This window comes from Dendronephthya gigantea, unplaced genomic scaffold (genome assembly GCF_004324835.1).
Source record: "Dendronephthya gigantea isolate DGI-Jeju-01 unplaced genomic scaffold, DenGig_1.0 000018F, whole genome shotgun sequence".
NCBI lineage: Eukaryota > Metazoa > Cnidaria > Anthozoa > Malacalcyonacea > Nephtheidae > Dendronephthya > Dendronephthya gigantea.
In genome coordinates, this window is record NW_021163028.1 from 2,078,236 (window position 1) to 2,099,625 (window position 21,390).

At 36.4% G+C, this 21,390-nt stretch overlaps 2 protein-coding genes across 2 annotated transcripts; both read left to right on the forward strand.

Annotated features, from left to right (window-relative positions):
- The first annotated feature begins 11,417 nt into the window (after nucleotides 1-11,417).
- LOC114520948 lies at nucleotides 11,418-19,042 on the forward strand. Its single transcript, XM_028541298.1, has 4 exons — nucleotides 11,418-11,501; nucleotides 16,555-17,354; nucleotides 17,614-18,061; nucleotides 18,300-19,042. Exons 2-4 carry the CDS (start codon nucleotides 16,604-16,606, stop codon nucleotides 19,018-19,020), a joined length of 1,920 nt encoding a protein of 639 aa, XP_028397099.1. The 5' UTR covers nucleotides 11,418-11,501; nucleotides 16,555-16,603; the 3' UTR covers nucleotides 19,021-19,042.
- On the forward strand, nucleotides 19,043-21,046 carry LOC114520950. The gene has a single exon (XM_028541299.1). It carries the CDS (start codon nucleotides 19,063-19,065, stop codon nucleotides 20,551-20,553), a length of 1,491 nt encoding a protein of 496 aa, XP_028397100.1. The 5' UTR covers nucleotides 19,043-19,062; the 3' UTR covers nucleotides 20,554-21,046.
- Nucleotides 21,047-21,390: the final 344 nt, after the last annotated feature.

A 21,390-nucleotide genomic window follows, 5' to 3' on the forward strand; every position in this document is an offset into this window, starting at 1 on the left:
CTACTCATGCAATTTCGTGCTACGTCATGTATCATTATTATTTATATAATAACGTTAAGAATTCAAGAAATTTCATTGGTCGAGAGCCATAATCTATAAGAGGACAGACCACAGACGCACGGAATGACCTCACAGATAATTTTAACGAATTTAATCAGTAATCTCTTGTTTCATTTTGTTAGCTAATCACATTTTAGCATGTGTCTTAGCTCTTAAGCTAGCCATGCAATAGCATTTCTTCAATCTTATAGATCACGCCTGATATCTGCAAAATTTCTACTTTGATACTTTTCCAAGTGTTGGGAAAACTATTTGCCTGTTTAATTTCGGAATTTTTTCGATTTCATTATATAACACAAATAGATAACACTGAATTTGTGATAAGAACAATAGTGGTCACGAGCCGCCGTTTTACTTCAAGAATGCAGAGCGGAAACAGATATTGTTTATTTGCGAAGAATAATGAAGAATTTCTTTCAACTAAAATAAACTTGCATGTAGTATAAAATTAATGATAAAAGATACCCTTTATCATCTTTGACTTTGTTTACTGATTTTCTCACAATTTAGTTTCTACATTTTTTTATTTTCTTTCAAGAATTTTATTCAAATGAATTCGTCAAAAAAACACAACAACTGGCTAACCGTTGGAGAAATAATCCGATTGATTAAGGGACCCGTCGCATTATACACCAGCAATATCATAGAAAAATGGCATGCAAAGCTGTGTGGTTCTTTGCCAGGCAAATGCTTAAACCCTGGAGATTGTGAAAAGAAAAAGAAACCGCCTGGCCTGTGTTCCTCTTGCAAGCAATGGTACGACGAGCTTGCCAAATCCCACCGGAGAAACGATAAAGGGCAATTTAAAAGCACGTGGCGCCAAAACTGCGACACATCAAAGTGGCCGAATGATCCTTGGGAGGTTGCCAAGTTCTTTATGCCCAGCCTTGGGGACAACAAAAAAAATGTTGAAGACGCCGAATCCACTGATTTATCATCTCTTCTGAACGTCCTTGCATGGACGGAAGATGCGGTCTTTGCCCCAGACAAACGTGTTGATCGTAACCTCGTTGAGAACCTTCGTTCAAAGGTTAGAAACCCTTGGGCGCATGAACCTAATCAAAACCTAGACGAATCCACTCTTAACGATGCTTTTTGTATTGCTGATAAATTTGTTGCCGACCTCGACATGGTTTTCAGTCGTGAAGAAGTCAAGAATTGTATAGAGGATATCAAAGCTTTGAGAGAAAACAGACAAACCAAAGTCACAGAAAACGAGTTGAAGAATCTGAATTTGCGTGAGTTACGTGGAGACGACAGTCAGAAAAAAGGAGAGATGGAAAGTTTGAAAGAAGAATTAAAGAGTTTAAACGATAACGAAAGTCCTAATTTACAGGTTATCAAGGAACAAGAGGAAAAAATTAAAAAAATTGGAGAAGGACTTAGGTCATTACAAGATCTCATGAAATCATTACAAGATACGGACAACGTTGAAGGAGCGAATCAACCGTGCCAACTAAAGAGCTGTATTCCTGACAAACCAGAAATTTTCATTGGTCGCGACGCTGTTGTAAAGGAATTAATATCTTCTTTGGTAGATAATGGCTGTGGAATTGTGTGTATCGTTGGTGGACCAGGTTTTGGAAAGAGCACCGTTGCAAAAGAAGTTTCCCATAATTTAAGCACAAACCATGATATTATCGTAATTTTCTCATATTTGCAAAATATGTCAGCTGTATCCGATGTGACACGATGTCTCTGCCATGACGTCGGCGTTACCCCCGGACAAGATCCTGAATCATCGTTGATGTCGTGGTTGAGGGATATTGAGCAGAAGGTCGTCCTTGTCATGGACAACATCGAGCAGCTGCTGGAAAGCGGCGATAAATCCCAGTTTATTGAATTAGTGCTTACTCTACGCAAAAATTCACAGCAACGTGTGCAGATACTAGCAACGACAAGAACCGAATTTTTAATTCCTGGACAAAAATCCGTAAACCATCAAATAAAAGAATTGGATGAAAATCAAGTGTCGAACTTTTAAAAGAGTGTTGCCAAAATGATGAAATTGAAGACACGTACTTTTCTGAGTTGGCTAAACTGTGTGGCTTCCTTCCTCTCGCTTTGGGTCTCGCAGGAAAACGAATTCAAGATCTTAATGACCCTATGAAGTTAACAAAATGGTTACGAAAGAAGCCCATGAAAACGTTGAAGCCTGTTCAACAAGCCTTTGAGTTTTCTTTTCAGATGTTGAATGGTGAAGATAAAAAAGCTTTGGTTTGTCTTTCAGTATTTGATGGAAATTTCCAAATGAAATCTGCAAAGAAGATAATTGGTCGAATTGGTTTGGAAACCATCGATTTTTTGAAAGATCTTGTTGGTCGAAGTTTAATACAAAATACCAGTGATAAGCGATTTGTGATCCATTCGCTCATCCGGCGGTTCCTGTCTGATAATGTGCAGTTTTATGATGAAAAGGCAGTGGCTCAAGGATTTATGGTGAGTCATTTCCTGAAGATGTGCCATTCATTGACCTTAAAGTGTTATTCATATAACGGATTCACTGGCGCCAGAGAATTATTAAAAAAAGACATCCACAATGTCAAGGAAACGTTAGAAATTTGCAGCCAAGATTGGGCCAGCAATCAAAACCCGAACATCACCAAGTCCTTGGCAAATAGTGACATCTACCTGTCTTCGTGCACGTTCTTTTACAACTTCAGTCGGGATCTTCTTCCAAGTAGAATTTTCAAGAATTTCTTCGAATCTTGCATTGAATTTGCCCAAAGTCGGAATCAACCTGTCATCATGGTAATATTTCAATTTCTGATGGCAGATCAAGAAGCTCGTAAGTCTTCATGGGAATCTCCAGAATATACCACAAGAATTGAAAGTGTTACGGAGCCTTTTTTTAAGAATAAAGCGCTGCTGAAAGAATATCGATCTCAATATATGTTTTGCTACCATTTACTTACCCGATATTACATTAAAACACAAGATAGCCGACTTTCCGGTCTAACGGAAGATGATCTCCCTCCGTTGCCTGAAAACACAGAACTGAGCTCTATCGAGAAATCGTCCGAGGCTCAAATTCTCATGAAGCGTGGAAATTTAAGCAAAATGCGAGCAGATAAAACACCGAAAGAAAATCATGAAACGAAGAATAAATACAGGAGCTTTGCAGAATCTTGTTACAATCAAGCTTTATCTCTTGCCAAGGAGGTTTTGGGAGATCACCAATTAACCTGCACTCTCCATAAGCTTATAGGAGACCTATGTTTTAAGAACGACGGAGCAGTGACACATTATACTAATGCCATAAATCTGCACAGGAAACTGAAATTTGATTCTAACGAGAAATTTGTGATATTGCTCAAGAATCTCGGAGCGTCCCTGGCGTATAATGGTCGCTACGAAAAATCAGTGGAAACGCTAAAGGAAGCTCTTATTATAGCTGAGAAACTCGTTGAGAGAAACACTCCATGCAGAGCCCAGGTGTGTTGCGAGTTAGCTAGAACTTACAGAGACTTTAAACCTGATTGCCAAGAAGCTGCAATACATGCCAAAGAGGCGATGAAGATGCAGAAGTTTCTCCACTTCCAGGACAGAAAAAGGTTGGAAAAAGTTATAAAATCGGCAGAGGAAGATACTGTGGTGCTAAAGATTATCGAGCCGTTTAAAGATAAAGTCGATGTTTATGTAAGTACTCGAATAGAAAGCTGTATACCCAGAAAACCACAAACATTTCTTGGCCGAGACGCTGAAGTCAACCGAATAATTACTTCTTTAATGAAAAATAACTGCGGAATTGTCTCCATTGTCGGTGAACCAGGTTTTGGCAAGAGCACGGTTGCCATTGAAGTTTCTCATCACATAAGCCAAAGTACTGTCGTCATTTTTTCGTTCCTGTCAAATACTTCAACTGTTTCTGAGGTAATTGTACGTCTCTGCCGTGACGTTGGCATTGTTTCTGGAGAAGACCCTGAATCATCGTTATTATCTTGGTTGAAAAGCATTGAAAAGAAAGTTGTTCTTGTTATGGATAACGTCGAGCAGCTGCTTGGAAGCGATGTGAAACCTCGGTTCATTGAATTACTGCTTACGCTGCGCAAAAAATCACGCGAATATTTGCAGATCCTAACAACATCCAGAACAGAATTCCAAATCCCTAAGCAAACCGTAGTAAACCACCAAGTACAAGTGTTGGATGTCAAATCTAGTATTGAACTTTTGAGAAAGTGTTGCGCTGATGAAAAAATTGAAGATATACGTTTGTCTGAATTGGCTAACCTGTGTGGCTTTGTTCCTCTCGCCCTTTGTGTGGCAGGAACACTGATTCCTAACCTCGATAATCCTTCAGAGTTGGTACAGTGGTTAAGAGAGAATCCTATGGAAGCATCGAGCGACTCCAAACAGTGTCTTCAAAAAGTCATCGAGTTCTCGTTTCAGAAGTTAAGTGATGACGATAAGAAAGCGTTGGTTTGTCTTTCGGTGTTTGATGGGAATTTTGAGGCAGATCATGCAAAAGAGGTAATTGAAAGAAGTAGTAAGTTGAAAACCCTCGAATTTTTGAAAAATCTCGTTTGTCGAGGTTTTATACAAGGTATTGATGATACGAACTTCGTGATTCATCCCTTCGTTAGACGGTTCTTGGCTGATCATGACCACTTTCAATTTGAAAAGGCAATAGCTCAGGGATTGATGGTGAAACATTTTCTAACGATGTGCCATTCGTTAACCATGGATTATTATTCACACAACGGATTTACTAAAGCCAGAGAATCGCTGAAAAGGAACATTCACAATGTTGAGAAAACGTTAAAAATCTGTACCCAAGATCAGACCACCATGTTGAAACCAAACATCCTCGAACTGTTGGCAAGTAGTGAGATTTACAAGTCTTCATCCAGCTTCTTTTACTACTTCAGCTTGGACTTTGTCTCACCAACGGTTTTAAGAAATTTCTTTGAGTCTTGTATTAAACTAGCTGAAAGCCGGGAACAACCAGCGATTGAGATCACATTCCATTGTCTGCTAGCAGAACAAGAGGGTCGTAAATCAGCGCGGAAATCTGCTGAATACATCGAGAGAGAGAAAAGAATAAAGGCAGCATTTCAGGAGAATAAAGACGTTTTGAAAGACGAGAAGTCTTTAGACATGTTTTGTAACTATTTCTTAGCTGACTCTGACATCGGCAGAACAATAAATGCACGCTGTTCTGATCTTCTAAAAGATCATCCTCTGCATTCACCTGATAGCAAAGAACCAAGTAATATCGAGAAAGTGGCCAAGGCGCATATGCTGATAAACCTTGGAAAGCTGAAAAAGAGCCGTGCTAAGAAAGCGTCTGACCACAAAGACGAAGAAGGATACCAGGAACACATGAACTGCGCGGAATTATATTACAGCGCAGCTTTGTCGTTGGCCAAAGGGCTTTTGGGCCAGCACAAACTTACAAGCAAGCTCTATACATTATTAGGAGACTTATATTTAATTTGGAATAGGAATGAAGAAGCACTTACGTATTACAAGAATGCGATAAGTTTACGGAAAGAACTGAATCTTGTTTCGGATGAGATGTTTGTGTTCTTGGTCAAGAATTGTGGGGCTGGCCTTGCGTCTCTTTGTCGCTTTGATGAATCAATTAAAACGCTGCTGGAAGCACGTGACCTAGCTGGCAAGCTCGCTGAAAAACACTCTACTTGTAGAACCTCAGTGCATTTCAAATTAGCAAACACATGTCGCCAATGGCAACCTTGTAAATTTGCAAAACAATGAGTCAATGTTTTATTTTTAGTTCACTCAATTGCAATTGAGGAATTAATAAAACATTTAGTACTCATGGTTAGTTCGAAGAGTCCATCTTTCAATGTTTTCCACTACGTTTGCTCTGTGCAGCCTGGTACTGTATGTGGTATTCAAAATTGCTTTAATTCGACCCTGGACTTTCAAAAGTGTCAATCCTAAAAAAACCTATATTCGCTTATAAAAATGTTTAACAAAGTGCTCAATGAAAAACTTTGTTTCAATTGTGGGATTCTACTTAGTCATCCTTACTGGCAACACTTCAGAGTTCAGACTGTTTTACTGGTGTAACATAAGCCTGAAGAAGGACTGTCCGACATGTACTGTGTATAATCTTATCCATTAGGGTTATAGTATTTGGGTAGGAGTTATTATATTCAAGAATTCTGAGCATGGATTATTACCAAGGATTTTTCCTGCTAAAACCTTGGTTGGTAGATATACAACCGAGGTGAGGTGAGCCCGTTTTAGAGAGTTTTAGTGGTTAGAACGATTGAATTATTGAAAATTAACATCCATTAAACACTGAGTTTCGCTGTTAAATTGCTTCTATTTTTTTCTAATGCTTCATATTTTTAAAAAATCAAATGTCCTTTACATCTGGGTTGAAAAGAACCGGCTCCATTTAAATAGCGACTATCGAATTACGATGCCATGGTAAACCGCCATATTGCCAACCGTGTTATTGAGTAGTGGTAGCCGCTTCTTTTAAAGAAAATCAGTAAACTCATTCATTTAAAAGTTAAACAGGCTAGAAAATGACGACAAAGAAAATTTGGATATCCAATATTGGCAATATGATGTCTACTAGGAGTATTTATTTGTGATACGAATTACGAACGCTTGCAATGACAAGGCGCAGAGGTAAATGAGGAACGTGAAAATACACCTTCAGCGGTTGAAAACGTGAACCGCAAAGGTCAAACGGCAAAATTTGAACCTCAAACCGTGGCTCGCGGTTAAAGAAAAAGCGTCGAAAATAGAGCTCTCAATTTAACTACCGAGGGAGTCTGGAAGTTTCCCGCCTCTCGGTGTGCGTAATCACAGACTCACCAAACCTGCAATTATGTTTAGTTTTAATCTCATGCCTTTTCGGGAAAAAGTGTTCAGAAAGTTACGCATTAGCCTGCGTGCAGTAGAGTATGAGATAACTAAATACATTGGTCAAGTTTTTTTGTTTTCCATTTTCAAACAAAGAAATCAAAGCCCACCTTATAACGATGTTTAATTTTTCGGTAACTTCACAAACCTTTCTGGAACAAATTTCCAAATGGATTTTGAAAAGCCAAAAATAAAATTGGAGATGGAGAATTGTGGAAGCACTTAAATTTAGAGAAGTTGGAGATTTTGAACTGAATCAGTGAATCTAAAGTGGTTTGTTTAATTAGATGATCTTCCTTTTCATTTAATTTAAATATCGGTTCAAAATTCGATCATGAATTGTTTCTTCTATTCTGCGTTTGGTAAGTGTTTTCATTTATATTATATCTAAGTCATTCAACTTTTAAAACTCGTGCAAAGTCAATTAACCACTCTTCACTATATTACACTACAATGTGAGTTGTGTAATTAAAAATGTGACCAAGACATTGCAACTTGTAAACACTAAACACTATAATGAGTTCAATATTAGATTATGAATTAGATTTGAATTATGAATGTAACATTTCATGTGTCTGAAGATGATTCTAAAATCTGATATACTGATATAGAATTAAACCACTACTGTAAATTAAGTGAATTTCAATATGACAGTCAAGATGTAAAAAATGTGCAATCTCATCCTGAACTTTATCTAAAAAACTTTCGGAATTACTGGAAGGTGTACTAGAAGTACTTCATGTTGAAATGGAATTTGTCAGAGTCATTTAGTGCTATGCATTATAAGTCTTGAAGTTGAACTTCTTTTGGTAAACATGTATATGTATTATGTAAGTACTGGAATGGATTTCGTAAGGTCGGGTAAGCATTACTAGTATTGCAGTGAGATTTTGCTAAGGGTAAGGATAAACAATAACATATATTTAAGTGGAGTTCCCCAGAGTTAAGCATATGGTTCTGGTATATATAGTAGGGGAAAGCATGTGCTCATATAGAAGGGGTAGGCATATGTTACATTAGAACATCACAAGGTAAAACTAAATGAAGTGGACTTTATTATTATTATTATGTGAATCCTTCCAGAGGATTAATTAGCATTTCAGTGATCAAACAAAACTGCTATCAAAATAAATGTGTTATGTGCACTTTATCTATATATGTACATACATGTATAAATATAATTTAAGAAAGGCAAATATTGAAAATCATCGCTTAGAATGTTCACTCAACGAGCTTCGAAACTTACAATAGTTTTACTCGCATCTTCTTTCAATAGGCAAATAATTATAGGTTTTTGCATTATACAAAATTAAATGATTGCCTGGCAAGTTCCAATATCACTTTTGGAATACTCACTGGAGATATTTCTAATGTGGTGTTATGTTCATTATGACCTCTAAAGTAATCAGGAAAATTTGTACAATTTTGTTTGTGCAATCTCTATCCAAGTTCATTGAGTGCTGGAATTTATTTTTCAATGTAGAGGAGTATATTTTAATGAGTTTATCAACTGTGCACGTGGCTCTAATATAAACATGCATGCATGAAAGCAATAAACATTTATTTGATGTATATCTATAGAGCGCCAGCGGTAATCTCATTTGTTTGACAACTCTTCACTATAATACACTACAATGTGAGTTATGACCAAAAATGTGACCTTGTAAACTTGTAAACACTAAACACTATAATGAGTTCAATATAAGATTATGAATTAGATTTAAATTATGAATTTAATATTTCATATCTCTGAGGATGGTTCTGAAATCTGATATAGAATTAAACACTACTGTCAATTAAGTGAATTTCAATATGACTGTCAAGATGTAAAAAGTGTGCAATTTCATCCTGATTTTATTTAAAACTTCGAAAATACAGCAGGTGTACTAAAATACTTCACGCTGGAACATGTTTGAACCTCTTTTGGTAAACATATATATACATATTATACTTACTGACTGGTACATGGATTTCTTAAGGGTGTGTGAGCATTTAATACTAGTATTGCATTGAGAATTTCTAGGGTAAGCATAACATATATTTAAGTGGAGTTTCCCAGAGTTATATAGTAGGGGAAGCATATGCTGGAGTGGGACATCTCAAGGATAAACATATTGAAAGAAATCCTCCAGATAGGGTCATATGAGATGAAACTTCTCTCAAGTATGCATACTAGAGTGGATTTTTCAAGGATAAGCATATGGTATGTTGTACCATTTAAAGTCTGAATCTTTCCAGGGGATTAATTAGCATTTCAGTGATCAAACAAAACTGCTAACAAAATCAATGTTTCCTTTATCTATGTACGTATAAATATAATTTAAGAAAGACAAATATTGAAAATCGTCACTTAGAACGTTCACTTTGAAACGAGCTTAGAAACTTACATTAGTTTTACTCACATCTTCTTTGAATTGGCAAATAATTATTTTTTGCTTCATACGAAATTAAACAACTGCCTGGCAAGTTCCAATATCACATTTGAATACTCATGCACTGGAGAATTTATTTCTGGTGTGGTGTCTATTTTTTTTTATCTGAGCATTTCCTCCATGTTTGTGCAATCTCTATCCAAGTTCGTTGAGTGCCAGAATTTAGACAAAAGAGTCAGACATGCTATTATATGATTTCTTATAGTTATCAAATTTTTCTGCATTATTAGATTCAGATTCTATTTGTAAAGTAAATATAGTGTTTCTGTTAGTTCTTCAATGTTCCAAATAACATAACATTTTCTTCCTTGAATGTTAAAAAAAGATTAATGACCAATTTATTCTTGTCAAAGTTATTTTAATACGAACGACACTTTCCAGCTTCACTGAAATATTATTCCAAATTACGGAATAATTAATTGGCATACACAAAAAGCTGACTCTGACATGAACAACAAAGTTTTTGAAAATATATAAAAAACGGTGACGGTCTCAATAGAGCCTTATGGACACCCCGCTACACACTGATGTTAAATTTACTCGATCACAGATAAACCACTTGAAGCAAATAATCAACTTTCCCATATGGCGGGAGTTTACTAAACCAAGTGCTGTGACTAACGCCTGTATTCAAAAAGCACACTCACACTCATTGAGTGGGACATTGAAATTTTATTACTAGCCTCGTTTTCGCGTAACTCGATAGTATTTTTGAATAGCTTTTTTAAAGTGCATATGACATTACCATTTTTTCACCAAAAATTCGCAAAAGTCGGGCGATTTGATTGATATGTATCATTCCCCGGTCGGATAAATATGTCAACAACCATGTAATTATTTACTACTTTACTTCTTACCTATGTTCGCTTATAAAAATGTTTAACAAAGTGCTCAATGAAAAACTTTGTTTCAATTGTGGGATTCTACTTAGTCATCCTTACTGGCAACGCTTCAGAGTTCAGACTGTTTTACTGGTGTAACATAAGCCTGAAGAAGGACTGTCCGACATGTACTGTGTATAATCTAATCCATTAGGGTTATAGTATTTGGGTAGGAGTTATTATATTCAAGAATTCTGAGCATGGATTATTACCAAGGATTTTTCCTGCTAAAACCTTGGTTGGTAGATTATACCAACCGAGGTGAGGTGAGCCCGTTTTAGAGAGTTTTAGTGGTTAGAACGATTGAATTATTGAAAATTAACATCCATTAAACACTGAGTTTCGCTGTTAAATTGCTTCTGTTTTTTTCTAATGCTTCATATTTTTAAAAAATCAAATGTCATTTACATCTGGGTTGAAAAGAACCGGCTCCATTTTAATAAGCGACTATCGAATTACGATGCCATGGTAAACCACCATATTGCCAACCGTGTTATTGAGTAGTGGTAGCCGCTTCTTAAAGAAAATCAGTAAACTCGTTCATTTAAAAGTTAAGCAGGCTAGAAAATGACGACAAAGAAAATTTGGATATCCAATATTGGCAATATGATGTCTACTAGGAGTATTTATTTGTGATACGAATTACGAAACGCTATTGCAATGACAAGGCGCAGAGGTAAATGAGGAACGTGAAAATACACCTTCAGCGGTTGAAAACGTGAACCGCAAAGGTCAAACGGCAAAATTTGAACCTCAAACCGTGGCTCGCGGTTAAAGAAAAAGCGTCGAAAATAGAGCTCTCAATTTAACTACCGAGGGAGTCTGGAAGTTTCCCGCCTCTCGAGGTGTGGTAATCACAGACTCACCAAACCTGCAATTATGTTTAGTTTTAATCTCATGCCTTTTCGGGAAAAAGTGTTCAGAAAGTTACGCATTAGCCTGCGTGCAGTAGAGTATGAGATAACTAAATACATTGGTCAAGTTTTTTTGTTTTCCATTTTCAAACAAAGAAATCAAAGCCCACCTTATAACGATGTTTAATTTTTCGGTAACTTCACAAACCTTTCTGGAACAAATTTCCAAATGGATTTTGAAAAGCCAAAAATAAAATTGGAGAGAAGGTTGTGGAAGCACTTAAATTTAGAGAAGTTAGGAGATTTTGAACTGAATCAGTGAATTTCTAAAGTGGTTTGTTTAAATTAAATGATCACTTCCTTTTCATTTAATTTAAAATATCGGTTCAAAATTCGATCAGTGAATTGTTTCTTCTATTCTGCGTTTGGTAAGTGTTTTCATTTATATTATATCTAAGTCATTCAACTTTTAAAACTCGTGCAAAGTCAATTAACCACTCTTCACTATATTACACTACAATGTGAGTTGTGTAATTAAAAATGTGACCAAGACATTGCAACTTGTAAACACTAAACACTATAATGAGTTCAATATTAGATTATGAATTAGATTTGAATTATGAATGTAACATTTCATGTGTCTGAAGATGATTCTAAAATCTGATATACTGATATAGAATTAAACCACTACTGTAAATTAAGTGAATTTCAATATGACAGTCAAGATGTAAAAAATGTGCAATCTCATCCTGAACTTTATCTAAAAAACTTTCGGAATTACTGGAAGGTGTACTAGAAGTACTTCATGTTGAAATGGAATTTGTCAGAGTCATTTAGTGCTATGCATTATAAGTCTTGAAGTTGAACTTCTTTTGGTAAACATGTATATGTATTATGTAAGTACTGGAATGGATTTCGTAAGGTCGGGTAAGCATTACTAGTATTGCAGTGAGATTTTGCTAAGGGTAAGGATATACAATAACATATATTTAAGTGGAGTTCCCCAGAGTTAAGCATATGGTTCTGGTATATATAGTAGGGGAAAGCATGTGCTCATATAGAAGGGGTAGGCATATGTTACATTAGAACATCACAAGGTAAAACTAAATGAAGTGGACTTTATTATTATTATTATGTGAATCCTTCCAGAGGATTAATTAGCATTTCAGTGATCAAACAAAACTGCTATCAAAATAAATGTGTTATGTGCACTTTATCTATATATGTACATACATGTATAAATATAATTTAAGAAAGGCAAATATCGAAAATCATCGCTTAGAATGTTCACTCAACGAGCTTCGAAACTTACAATAGTTTTACTCGCATCTTCTTTCAATAGGCAAATAATTATAGGTTTTTGCATTATACAAAATTAAATGATTGCCTGGCAAGTTCCAATATCACTTTTGGAATACTCACTGGAGATATTTCTGGTGTGGTGTTATGTTCATTATGACCTCTAAAGTAATCAGGAAAATTTGTACAATTTTGTTTGTGCAATCTCTATCCAAGTTCATTGAGTGCTGGAATTTATTTTTCAATGTAGAGGAGTATATGTTAATGAGTTTATCAACTGTGCACGTGGCTCTAATATAAACATGCATGCATGAAAGCAATAAACATTTATTTGATGTATATCTATAGAGCGCCAGCGGTAATCTCATTTGTTTGACAACTCTTCACTATAATACACTACAATGTGAGTTATGTGACCAAAAATGTGACCTTGTAAACTTGTAAACACTAAACACTATAATGAGTTCAATATAAGATTATGAATTAGATTTAAATTATGAATTTAATATTTCATATCTCTGAGGATGGTTCTGAAATCTGATATAGAATTAAACACTACTGTCAATTAAGTGAATTTCAATATGACTGTCAAGATGTAAAAAGTGTGCAATTTCATCCTGATTTTATTTAAAACTTCGAAAATACAGCAGGTGTACTAGAAATACTTCACGCTGGAACATGTTTGAACCTCTTTTGGTAAACATATATATACATATTATACTTACTGACTGGTACATGGATTTCTTAAGGGTGTGTGAGCATTTAATACTAGTATTGCATTGAGATTTTCTAAGGGTAAGCATAACATATATTTAAGTGGAGTTTCCCAGAGTTATATAGTAGGGGAAGCATATGCTGGAGTGGGACATCTCAAGGATAAACATATTGAAAGAAATCCTCCAGATAGGGTCATATGAGATGAAACTTCTCTCAAGTATGCATACTAGAGTGGATTTTTCAAGGATAAGCATATGGTATGTTGTACCATTTAAAGTCTGAATCTTTCCAGGGGATTAATTAGCATTTCAGTGATCAAACAAAACTGCTAACAAAATCAATGTTTCCTTTATCTATGTACGTATAAATATAATTTAAGAAAGACAAATATTGAAAATCGTCACTTAGAACGTTCACTTTGAAACGAGCTTAGAAACTTACATTAGTTTTACTCACATCTTCTTTGAATTGGCAAATAATTATTGGTTTTTGCTTCATACGAAATTAAACAACTGCCTGGCAAGTTCCAATATCACATTTGAATACTCATGCACTGGAGAATTTATTTCTGGTGTGGTGTCTATTTTTTTTTATCTGAGCATTTCCTCCATGTTTGTGCAATCTCTATCCAAGTTCGTTGAGTGCCAGAATTTAGACAAAAGAGTCAGACGTGCTATTATATGATTTCTTATAGTTATCAAATTTTTCCGCATTATTAGATTCAGATTCTATTTGTAAAGTAAATATAGTGTTTCTGTTAGTTCTTCAATGTTCCAAATAACATAACATTTTCTTCCTTGAATGTTAAAAAAGATTAATGACCAATTTATTCTTGTCAAAGTTATTTTAATACGAACGACACTTTCCAGCTTCACTGAAATATTATTCCAAATTACGGAATAATTAATTGGCATACACAAAAAGCTGACTCTGACATGAACAACAAAGTTTTTGAAAATATATAAAAAACGGTGACGGTCTCAATAGAGCCTTATGGACACCCCGCTACACACTGATGTTAAATTTACTCGATCACAGATAAACCACTTGAAGCAAATAATCAACTTTCCCATATGGCGGGAGTTTACTAAACCAAGTGCTGTGACTAACGCCTGTATTCAAAAAGCACACTCACACTCATTGAGTGGGACATTGAAATTTTATTACTAGCCTCGTTTTCGCGTAACTCGATAGTATTTTTGAATAGCTTTTTTAAAGTGCATATGACATTACCATTTTTTCACCAAAAATTCGCAAAAGTCGGGCGATTTGATTGATATGTATCATTCCCCGGTCGGATAAATATGTCAACAACCATGTAATTATTTACTACTTTACTTCTTGGCTTACTAGTTATTTTGTCATAAAAGTTGCGTAAAAGTAAAATAGTTGGTATTGCCAAGTAGAATATTGTTAAATTTGTTTGTGAAGTAAAAGATTTTTTTTTGCCAACATTATGTTGGAACGGACGATGGACCTAACAAGATAACGCAGAAATGCTCCCTTGTGGGCGAAAGAAAACGGAACTGCAAATTGTATGTGCCAAAAGGGAGTCACCAGTTGTTATAAATATAGAGCTAGATTGTATAAGCGGGAGATTGAGATTGTGATTGTGAGCAGATTGTGAGCAGATTGTCAATAGATTGTCAATAGATTGTGAACTGATCGTGAATAGATTGTTGTTAGAACCGAGAATTGAATGTAATGAGATAGAGAATTCAACGTAAATAAACGAAAATGCGAAAGATACAGTCCCTTGAATTAGGAACCAGCGTGTGCGAGCTTCCCTGAACGCGATTGTGGGCAAAGTTCGCGAAATATTCTCAGTTTACTAGCTTTCCTAAATTTGAAAGATTGCATGTAAAGCTGTGCGGCCTTCCACTGTGGCAATGCTCAAGCCCTATTGACTGCGAAACAAAAGTGAAATATTGCGACCTATGTCCCATTTGTAAAGGATGGTATGATGAGCTGGCAAAATTCCAACAAAAAGATGATAAAGGAAAGTTCAGAAGCATGTGGTACAAAAACGCCGACTCGTCAACCTGGCTGAATGATCCTTGAGGGGTTGCCAAGTTCTTTATGTCCAGCCTTGCGGACAACAAAATGAATGTCTGAACGTCCTTGGAAGGATGGAAAATATGACTTTTGCTCCAGACAGCCGTATCGATGACAACCTCTTTACAGACCTTCGTTCAAGTTAGAAACTCTTGGGCTCATGCACCTATAATCAAAAGTTAACCGAAGACTTTCTTAACGATGCTTTTGATTCCTATTAAATTTCTTACCGACCTTGACATAGTTTTCAGTTGCAATTCAGTCAAGTAATGTGCGAAGGATATCAAAGAATTGAAAGGACTACGAAATCTCACACGAGTGTCTTAAATTAGTTCACTGTGCATTAAATTAATTGCAAACATCAACATGATGAATGAAGAAATAAAGCTTCTACAAGAAGATCAGGTTCCAACAGTATAGAAATAAAAAACTTTGGCGAAAAGCTTGAAAATTTAGTGAGCCACTTTGGGTAATTAATAAATTTTGACAACGTCCAAAAAACTGATCGACAGTCCCAAGTAAAGAGCCGCATTCCGGACAAACCACAAATATTCACTGGCCGTGACGCAAATAATATCCTCCTTGGTAGAGAAGAACTGTGGAATTGTCAGTGGGCTGGGTTTTGGCAAGCGTTCTTTAGCATTTGGAATTTCCCATCACTTAACCAGTGACTATAACATCGTCGTCATTTTCTCCTTCGTGTCACTGGCGTCGACTGTTCGTGAAGTGATGGCGCGTGTTTGTCATGACGGTTTGACGTTATTCCTGGAGACGATCCTGAGTCACTGTTGATGTTATTATGGACAAAATCGAGCAGCTGCTTGAAAGCATTATGAAATCTTAGTTTACTCAATTAGTGCTTAATTAACCAACGCAAAAATACAAATCAACACTTACAGATCCTGACCACGACAAGAACCAAATTTTTTATATCTGGGTATAACACCGAGTACCATAAGTTAAAAGAGATAAAAATCTCGTGTTGAACTTTATACGACCGGCTCCAGTAATCGAAGTGACCTTAAAAATCTTTGTTTTCTCCATGCTTTATACTTAAGAAATAGAAAACATTTTCTGTGTTTCCACACGCGTGGGAGTTTGGGAGAACAAGAAATAATTAGTGGGGAAACGAGCCCGTAGGAGGAAAAATTTTTTCTATTTCTTTTATAATATAACTCAATAAAAAGATTTTGTACAAATATTATAACTTGATTCAATTACAAATTCTCATTACATCGCTTCGCTTGTCAAGTTCGGCGGGAAAAGTCCCGTGTTTCTATACAGTTATAGAAACACGCTTTTTGACCAATCAGCACGCGCGTACTATAAATGTTATATTATAATTGGTTATATAAAATTTGAGTCATAGGTTTCGTTACTATTAATAATGTTGTATTTTCTTTGATGTAGGAATTAAACGATTTCCTTTATTCGTTGGTTTTCCATGAAAAGCATGTAAATGGCAGTAAGACCCTTCTCAAAAGAAGAATTGAATTTCTTCAAATTTGCATCCATCGTTCACGATGAATTTCCAAAGATGTTACGTTCGACATTTGTGGCATTGTGGGACAGGAAGATTGCACCGTTGCCTGCTTACCAAGTTTGGGACGACTCACCCGCAGTTCGCACACTTCTTTTGACGCTCGAAGGCGGTAAAACTCCCATACCAACCAATAAATCGTTCAAGGATTGGGATTGCACAGCCCTGTTCCAGGCAACTATTTACTCCAAGACCTTTCGAGGCTCCACCAAGACGACACTTAGTGATCAATTCATAAAGGGAAAGAAACCCAGTACTTTCCATTCTTCGCTTACAAGTTTAACTAGTACTGGGAACCCGGATGAAATTATAACTTTAGCAATCGACCAGGTTCGACTGCTTAGAAACTGCTTATGTCACTCGCCTAAGTCAATCTTAAAAAAACATGATTTTGATTATTATGTTCAACTTGCTAAGGGTGCTTTTGTCGCAACTGGATTTTCGACAGACCAAGTTGATCATATTGGTAATCTTAAGGAGAGCGACTTTCCAACTGAAAGGGTTAATGAGTTGAATCGAAAAATTAAGGCTGTCGTGCTGGAGAGCAAAAAATTTCTTGAGGAAAGGGTAGAAAAAGGAATAACGAAATTAACGGATGGTCAAGAAAGTGTTATACAAAAACTTGATGAAATTAATAGGAATGTCATTAGGAACCAAAATTCCAATGCAGGTATAAATATAACAATAGTAAATATGTAGATAGAAATTTCTCTTTTGATGTCGCAAGGTTATTCGTCACTAAATATACCTATGTTTTAGTTGTCGAAATATACATATTTCTATTTCGGGTTTTTTTTCATTTTTTGTAAAAGTCTTTAACAATATGCCTGCAGTTTAAAATACAAAGATATGCATACAAAAATATGAGATTTTTCGGTTCTACTCTACAATGACTTTTCTCTATTTTTTCTTCTCTCGGAATTGTTCAGCAACTATGCAAGAAAATCGAGGGTTTGCAGCACTAGGCGCTCTGGGTCCCGCTGTGAACAATGATGAATGTATTATCACATTCAAAATTACAGCAGAAAAAGTGCGACTGGCTAAAGATATTGGACTCGGTACTGTTACTCTCATCGACATTTTCAATGCATGTACAAAAGCTCACCCGTCCGTTTTCCAAGACACTCTTAAAAGAGGTTTCGGCGATGAAAAAGATGATCAGAAATTTGGGGAGATCAGCCAAGGATGTCTCCTTGTTCCACTGCACTGTCTTACAGATGAAAGATTTCTGGAGGTTTTGGATGATTTTGAATCTGGAAGGCTGAAAAAACGTTTGCTTACAGAGTTTTCGCAAATTGGAGTTGAAATAGAAGGATTAGAGATTGAGATAAAGAACATGGAAGAAGTAAACAAAACGAAGGATAAAATAAAACGAAAGTACGTATATATAAGATGTTCTTTACCTTTGTTTAATTGATGTCATTAACTAGTATTAAGTAGAATGGCTTAAAAGTGAAATGAAGTTTGGACTGGAATTAACCTTAAATACTACTCGTGTATATAGACTATAGTTAGGATCCACGCAAAAAATCTACGTTCTGTGGTCATAATTTAGGCAGTGAGTTGCCAGGGTGAGAATGACTCGACATTACTTATTCTTTACTTTTGTATTCAGATTGGAGAAGTCCAGTACAAATTTTGATAAATATCGACAAGGTATTGTCAATGTTCAAGGAACTGATAGACAGTCCCATCTAAAAAGCTGCATTCCTGACAAACCAGAACTATTTATTGGCCGTGACACTATAGTAAATCAAATAGTGTCTTCCTTAGTCCACGATGCCTGTGGAATTGTTTCTATTGTTGGTGGACCGGGTTTTGGCAAGAGCACTGTTGCAATTGAAGTTTCCCATCACTTAATAAGCAAAGAGAATGACGTCGTCGTCATTTTCTCGTTTCTGTCACAAGCTTTCACTATTCCTGAAGTAATAATGCGTCTCTGTCATGACGTTGGCGTCATTCCTGGAGAAGATCCTAAATCGTCGTTGATGTTTTGGTTGAAGAGTATTGAGGAGAACGTTGTCCTAGTCATGGACAACATTGAGCAGCTTCTTGAACGGCATGTAAAGCATAACTTTCTTGAATTAGTGCGTACGCTTCGCAAAAATTCACAGCAACATATACAGATTTTAACAACGTCAAGAACACAGTTCTCAATTTCAGGAACGCAAACCAAAAGCCTTCAAATAGGAGAGATGGATGAAACAACAAGTGTCGAACTCTTAGAAAAGTGTTGTCCCGTTAAAGTCGAAAAAACATCCTTGTCTGAATTGGCTAAGCTGTGCGGTTTCATTCCACTCGCATTGTGTATCGCAGGATCAAGAATTCAAGACTAGGTCGACCTGGTTGAGCTGATACAGTGGTTAAGAGAGACGCCTATGGAAGCATTGAGAAACTCTGACCAGTGCGTGCAACAAGCCCTAGAGTTCTCTTTTCAAAGGCTCGATGATGAAGAAAAAAAAGCGTTTATTAGCCTGTCGGTATTTAAAGGAAATTTTCAAAGAAACTCTGCAAAAGAGATAATCAAGAAGAGTATGTTGAAAACCGATAATTTCTTAGAAAGTCTTGTAAGGCGAAGTTTAGTACAGAAAACTAATGATAGGCGCTTCGTGATTCATTTACTTATTCGCCGGTTTCTGGCTGATCACGACCAATTTCAAGAGGAAAAGGCAATGGCACAAGATTTGATGGCGAGATATTTCCTGGAGGTATGCAATTCGTTGACTATGAATTGTTATACCTTAAACGGGTTTAGTAACGCCAGGGAGGAACTGAAAAAGGATATTCACAATGTCGAAGAAGCGTTAAAAATCTGCAGCCAAGATCAAGCAACCAACGCAAACATTCTGCAGCTGTTGTCAAGTAGTGATCTTTATAACGTTTCGTCCAGGCTTTTTTACGACATTAGCATGGACCTTCTTTCTGTAACGGTTCTGAGGAATTTCTTCGAATGTTGTATAAATCTAGCCGAAAGTCAAAATAAGCCAAGTATAAGCATCCGTTTCCAATGTCTAGTGGCTGATCAAGAAAGTCGTAAATCAGGATGGAATTCTCTGGAATACTCTGAAAGAATGGAAGACATTAAGGCAGCATTTTACAAAAATAAGGCTGCACTGAGAGAGGATCGGGCCTTATTCATGTTTTCTTATCATTTATTCGCGCGTTATGATTTGGACAAACAAACAAGTGCACCAACTACTGATCCCCAGGAAGATGATATGCTACCGTTACTTGATGACAAGGAAGCAAGTACTGCAGAGAAAGTTGCCGAGGCGCATATTTTAATGGAACGAGGAAATTTAAACAAGAAACGTGCAAATGTTTTCCGCAGTGACAAAGAAAAGTGCGATGAATACATGAATTCTGCCAAATTATTTTACGATAAAGCTTTGTCGTTATCCAAGGATGTGTTGGGCGACCACGAATTAACTTGCAGTCTCAATAAACTGTTGGGGGATTTATTTCTTAACCTGCGTGAGAACGAAGAAGCACTCAGGTACTACACTGATGCCGTAAATCTGCGTAAGACAATGAAACTTGATTCTAAGGAGGCGTTTGTGTTTTTGCTGAAGAATTGTGGCGCGTGCCTTGCTTATCTCTGTCGTTTTGATGAATCAGTGAAAAGGTTAGAAGAAGCGCGCGACATTGCCGACAAACTCGATGAAAAGAACACCCCATGTCGAGCATTGGTGTATTATCAGTTGGCCATTACTTATAGCAAAGGGGAAATTGATTGCCAAGAAGCCGTGAAGTACGCTAAAATGGCTATGGAGATGCACAAGATACACAAGTTGTTGGGCTCGCGTCAGGTAAAAGATTTGAAAACTATTATTGAAAAGGCAGAGCCAGAGGAGAATGTGGCGTTATAGAACGCTCCGCGACTGTAATGTGCATTCAACGTTTGGAAAAAATTGATTGAGTTGTACATTTTAGGACCCTTAGAACGCATGAGACGTATACGTGTTTTGTTATTAATATAGTAAAATATTTTATATCAAGGCGTTTTATTGAACAATAGATTGGACTAGATTTATTCACTTTATTGAACAATAGATTAGATCATGTTTTTAACAATAAAAGACAACACACAATAAATTGTGAAAATGGTACTCAGTGTAGGTTGTCTTTGAAACCAAAAATGGAGAATCGGGAAACCAAAAGGAAAAGGGTTGGGGGTAACGAAAAAAGTGTCCCTGACACAAATGCGATCTTAAAAGTCATCCCCGAGGCGGCGCGAAGCGGATATTTACACCCATGATGTGCAATGTGATGTCATTCGCCATCATGCTATGGACCTCACGTGATGGACGGTCTTCTACGTTGTGCGCATGCGCCTTCGTGAACTACTAAGCTCTTGATTGGTCGAGACAAAAAATTGTATTTTCAAACATCAGTGCGTACATTTGTATTTTCAAACAACAATTATGGAATATATATATAAACAATTACTAAGAAATTCTTCCTATGAAATAATATATCAATACTGCGAGCTAGTAGAGTGATGTTTATTCATTTCATAATTCTTAAAAATTTGACATCGCTATGCTGAGTTTCATGCCACAGAGTGGCAATCTTCAGGCGACTAAATTTCAGAACGAACCATTTCCGAATTAATCGAATGAATTTCATGCTCAACGTCAACCATGGTGGCACCTCATGATCGGCGGCCCCCGACCTAATCTTTAACATATTTCTAAGCCCATGTA

Bases quoted from the DNA above. Each gene is read 5' to 3' on its own strand.
- LOC114520948 (XM_028541298.1), top strand. From the start codon at position 16,604: ATGGCAGTAAGACCCTTCTCAAAAGAAGAATTGAATTTCTTCAAATTT. The intron at 17,355-17,613 runs GTATAAATATAA...GGAATTGTTCAG, and splicing joins GAACCAAAATTCCAATGCAG to CAACTATGCAAGAAAATCGA. The intron at 18,062-18,299 runs GTACGTATATAT...TTTTGTATTCAG, and splicing joins AAGGATAAAATAAAACGAAA to ATTGGAGAAGTCCAGTACAA.
- LOC114520950 (XM_028541299.1), top strand. From the start codon at position 19,063: ATGGAAGCATTGAGAAACTCTGACCAGTGCGTGCAACAAGCCCTAGAG.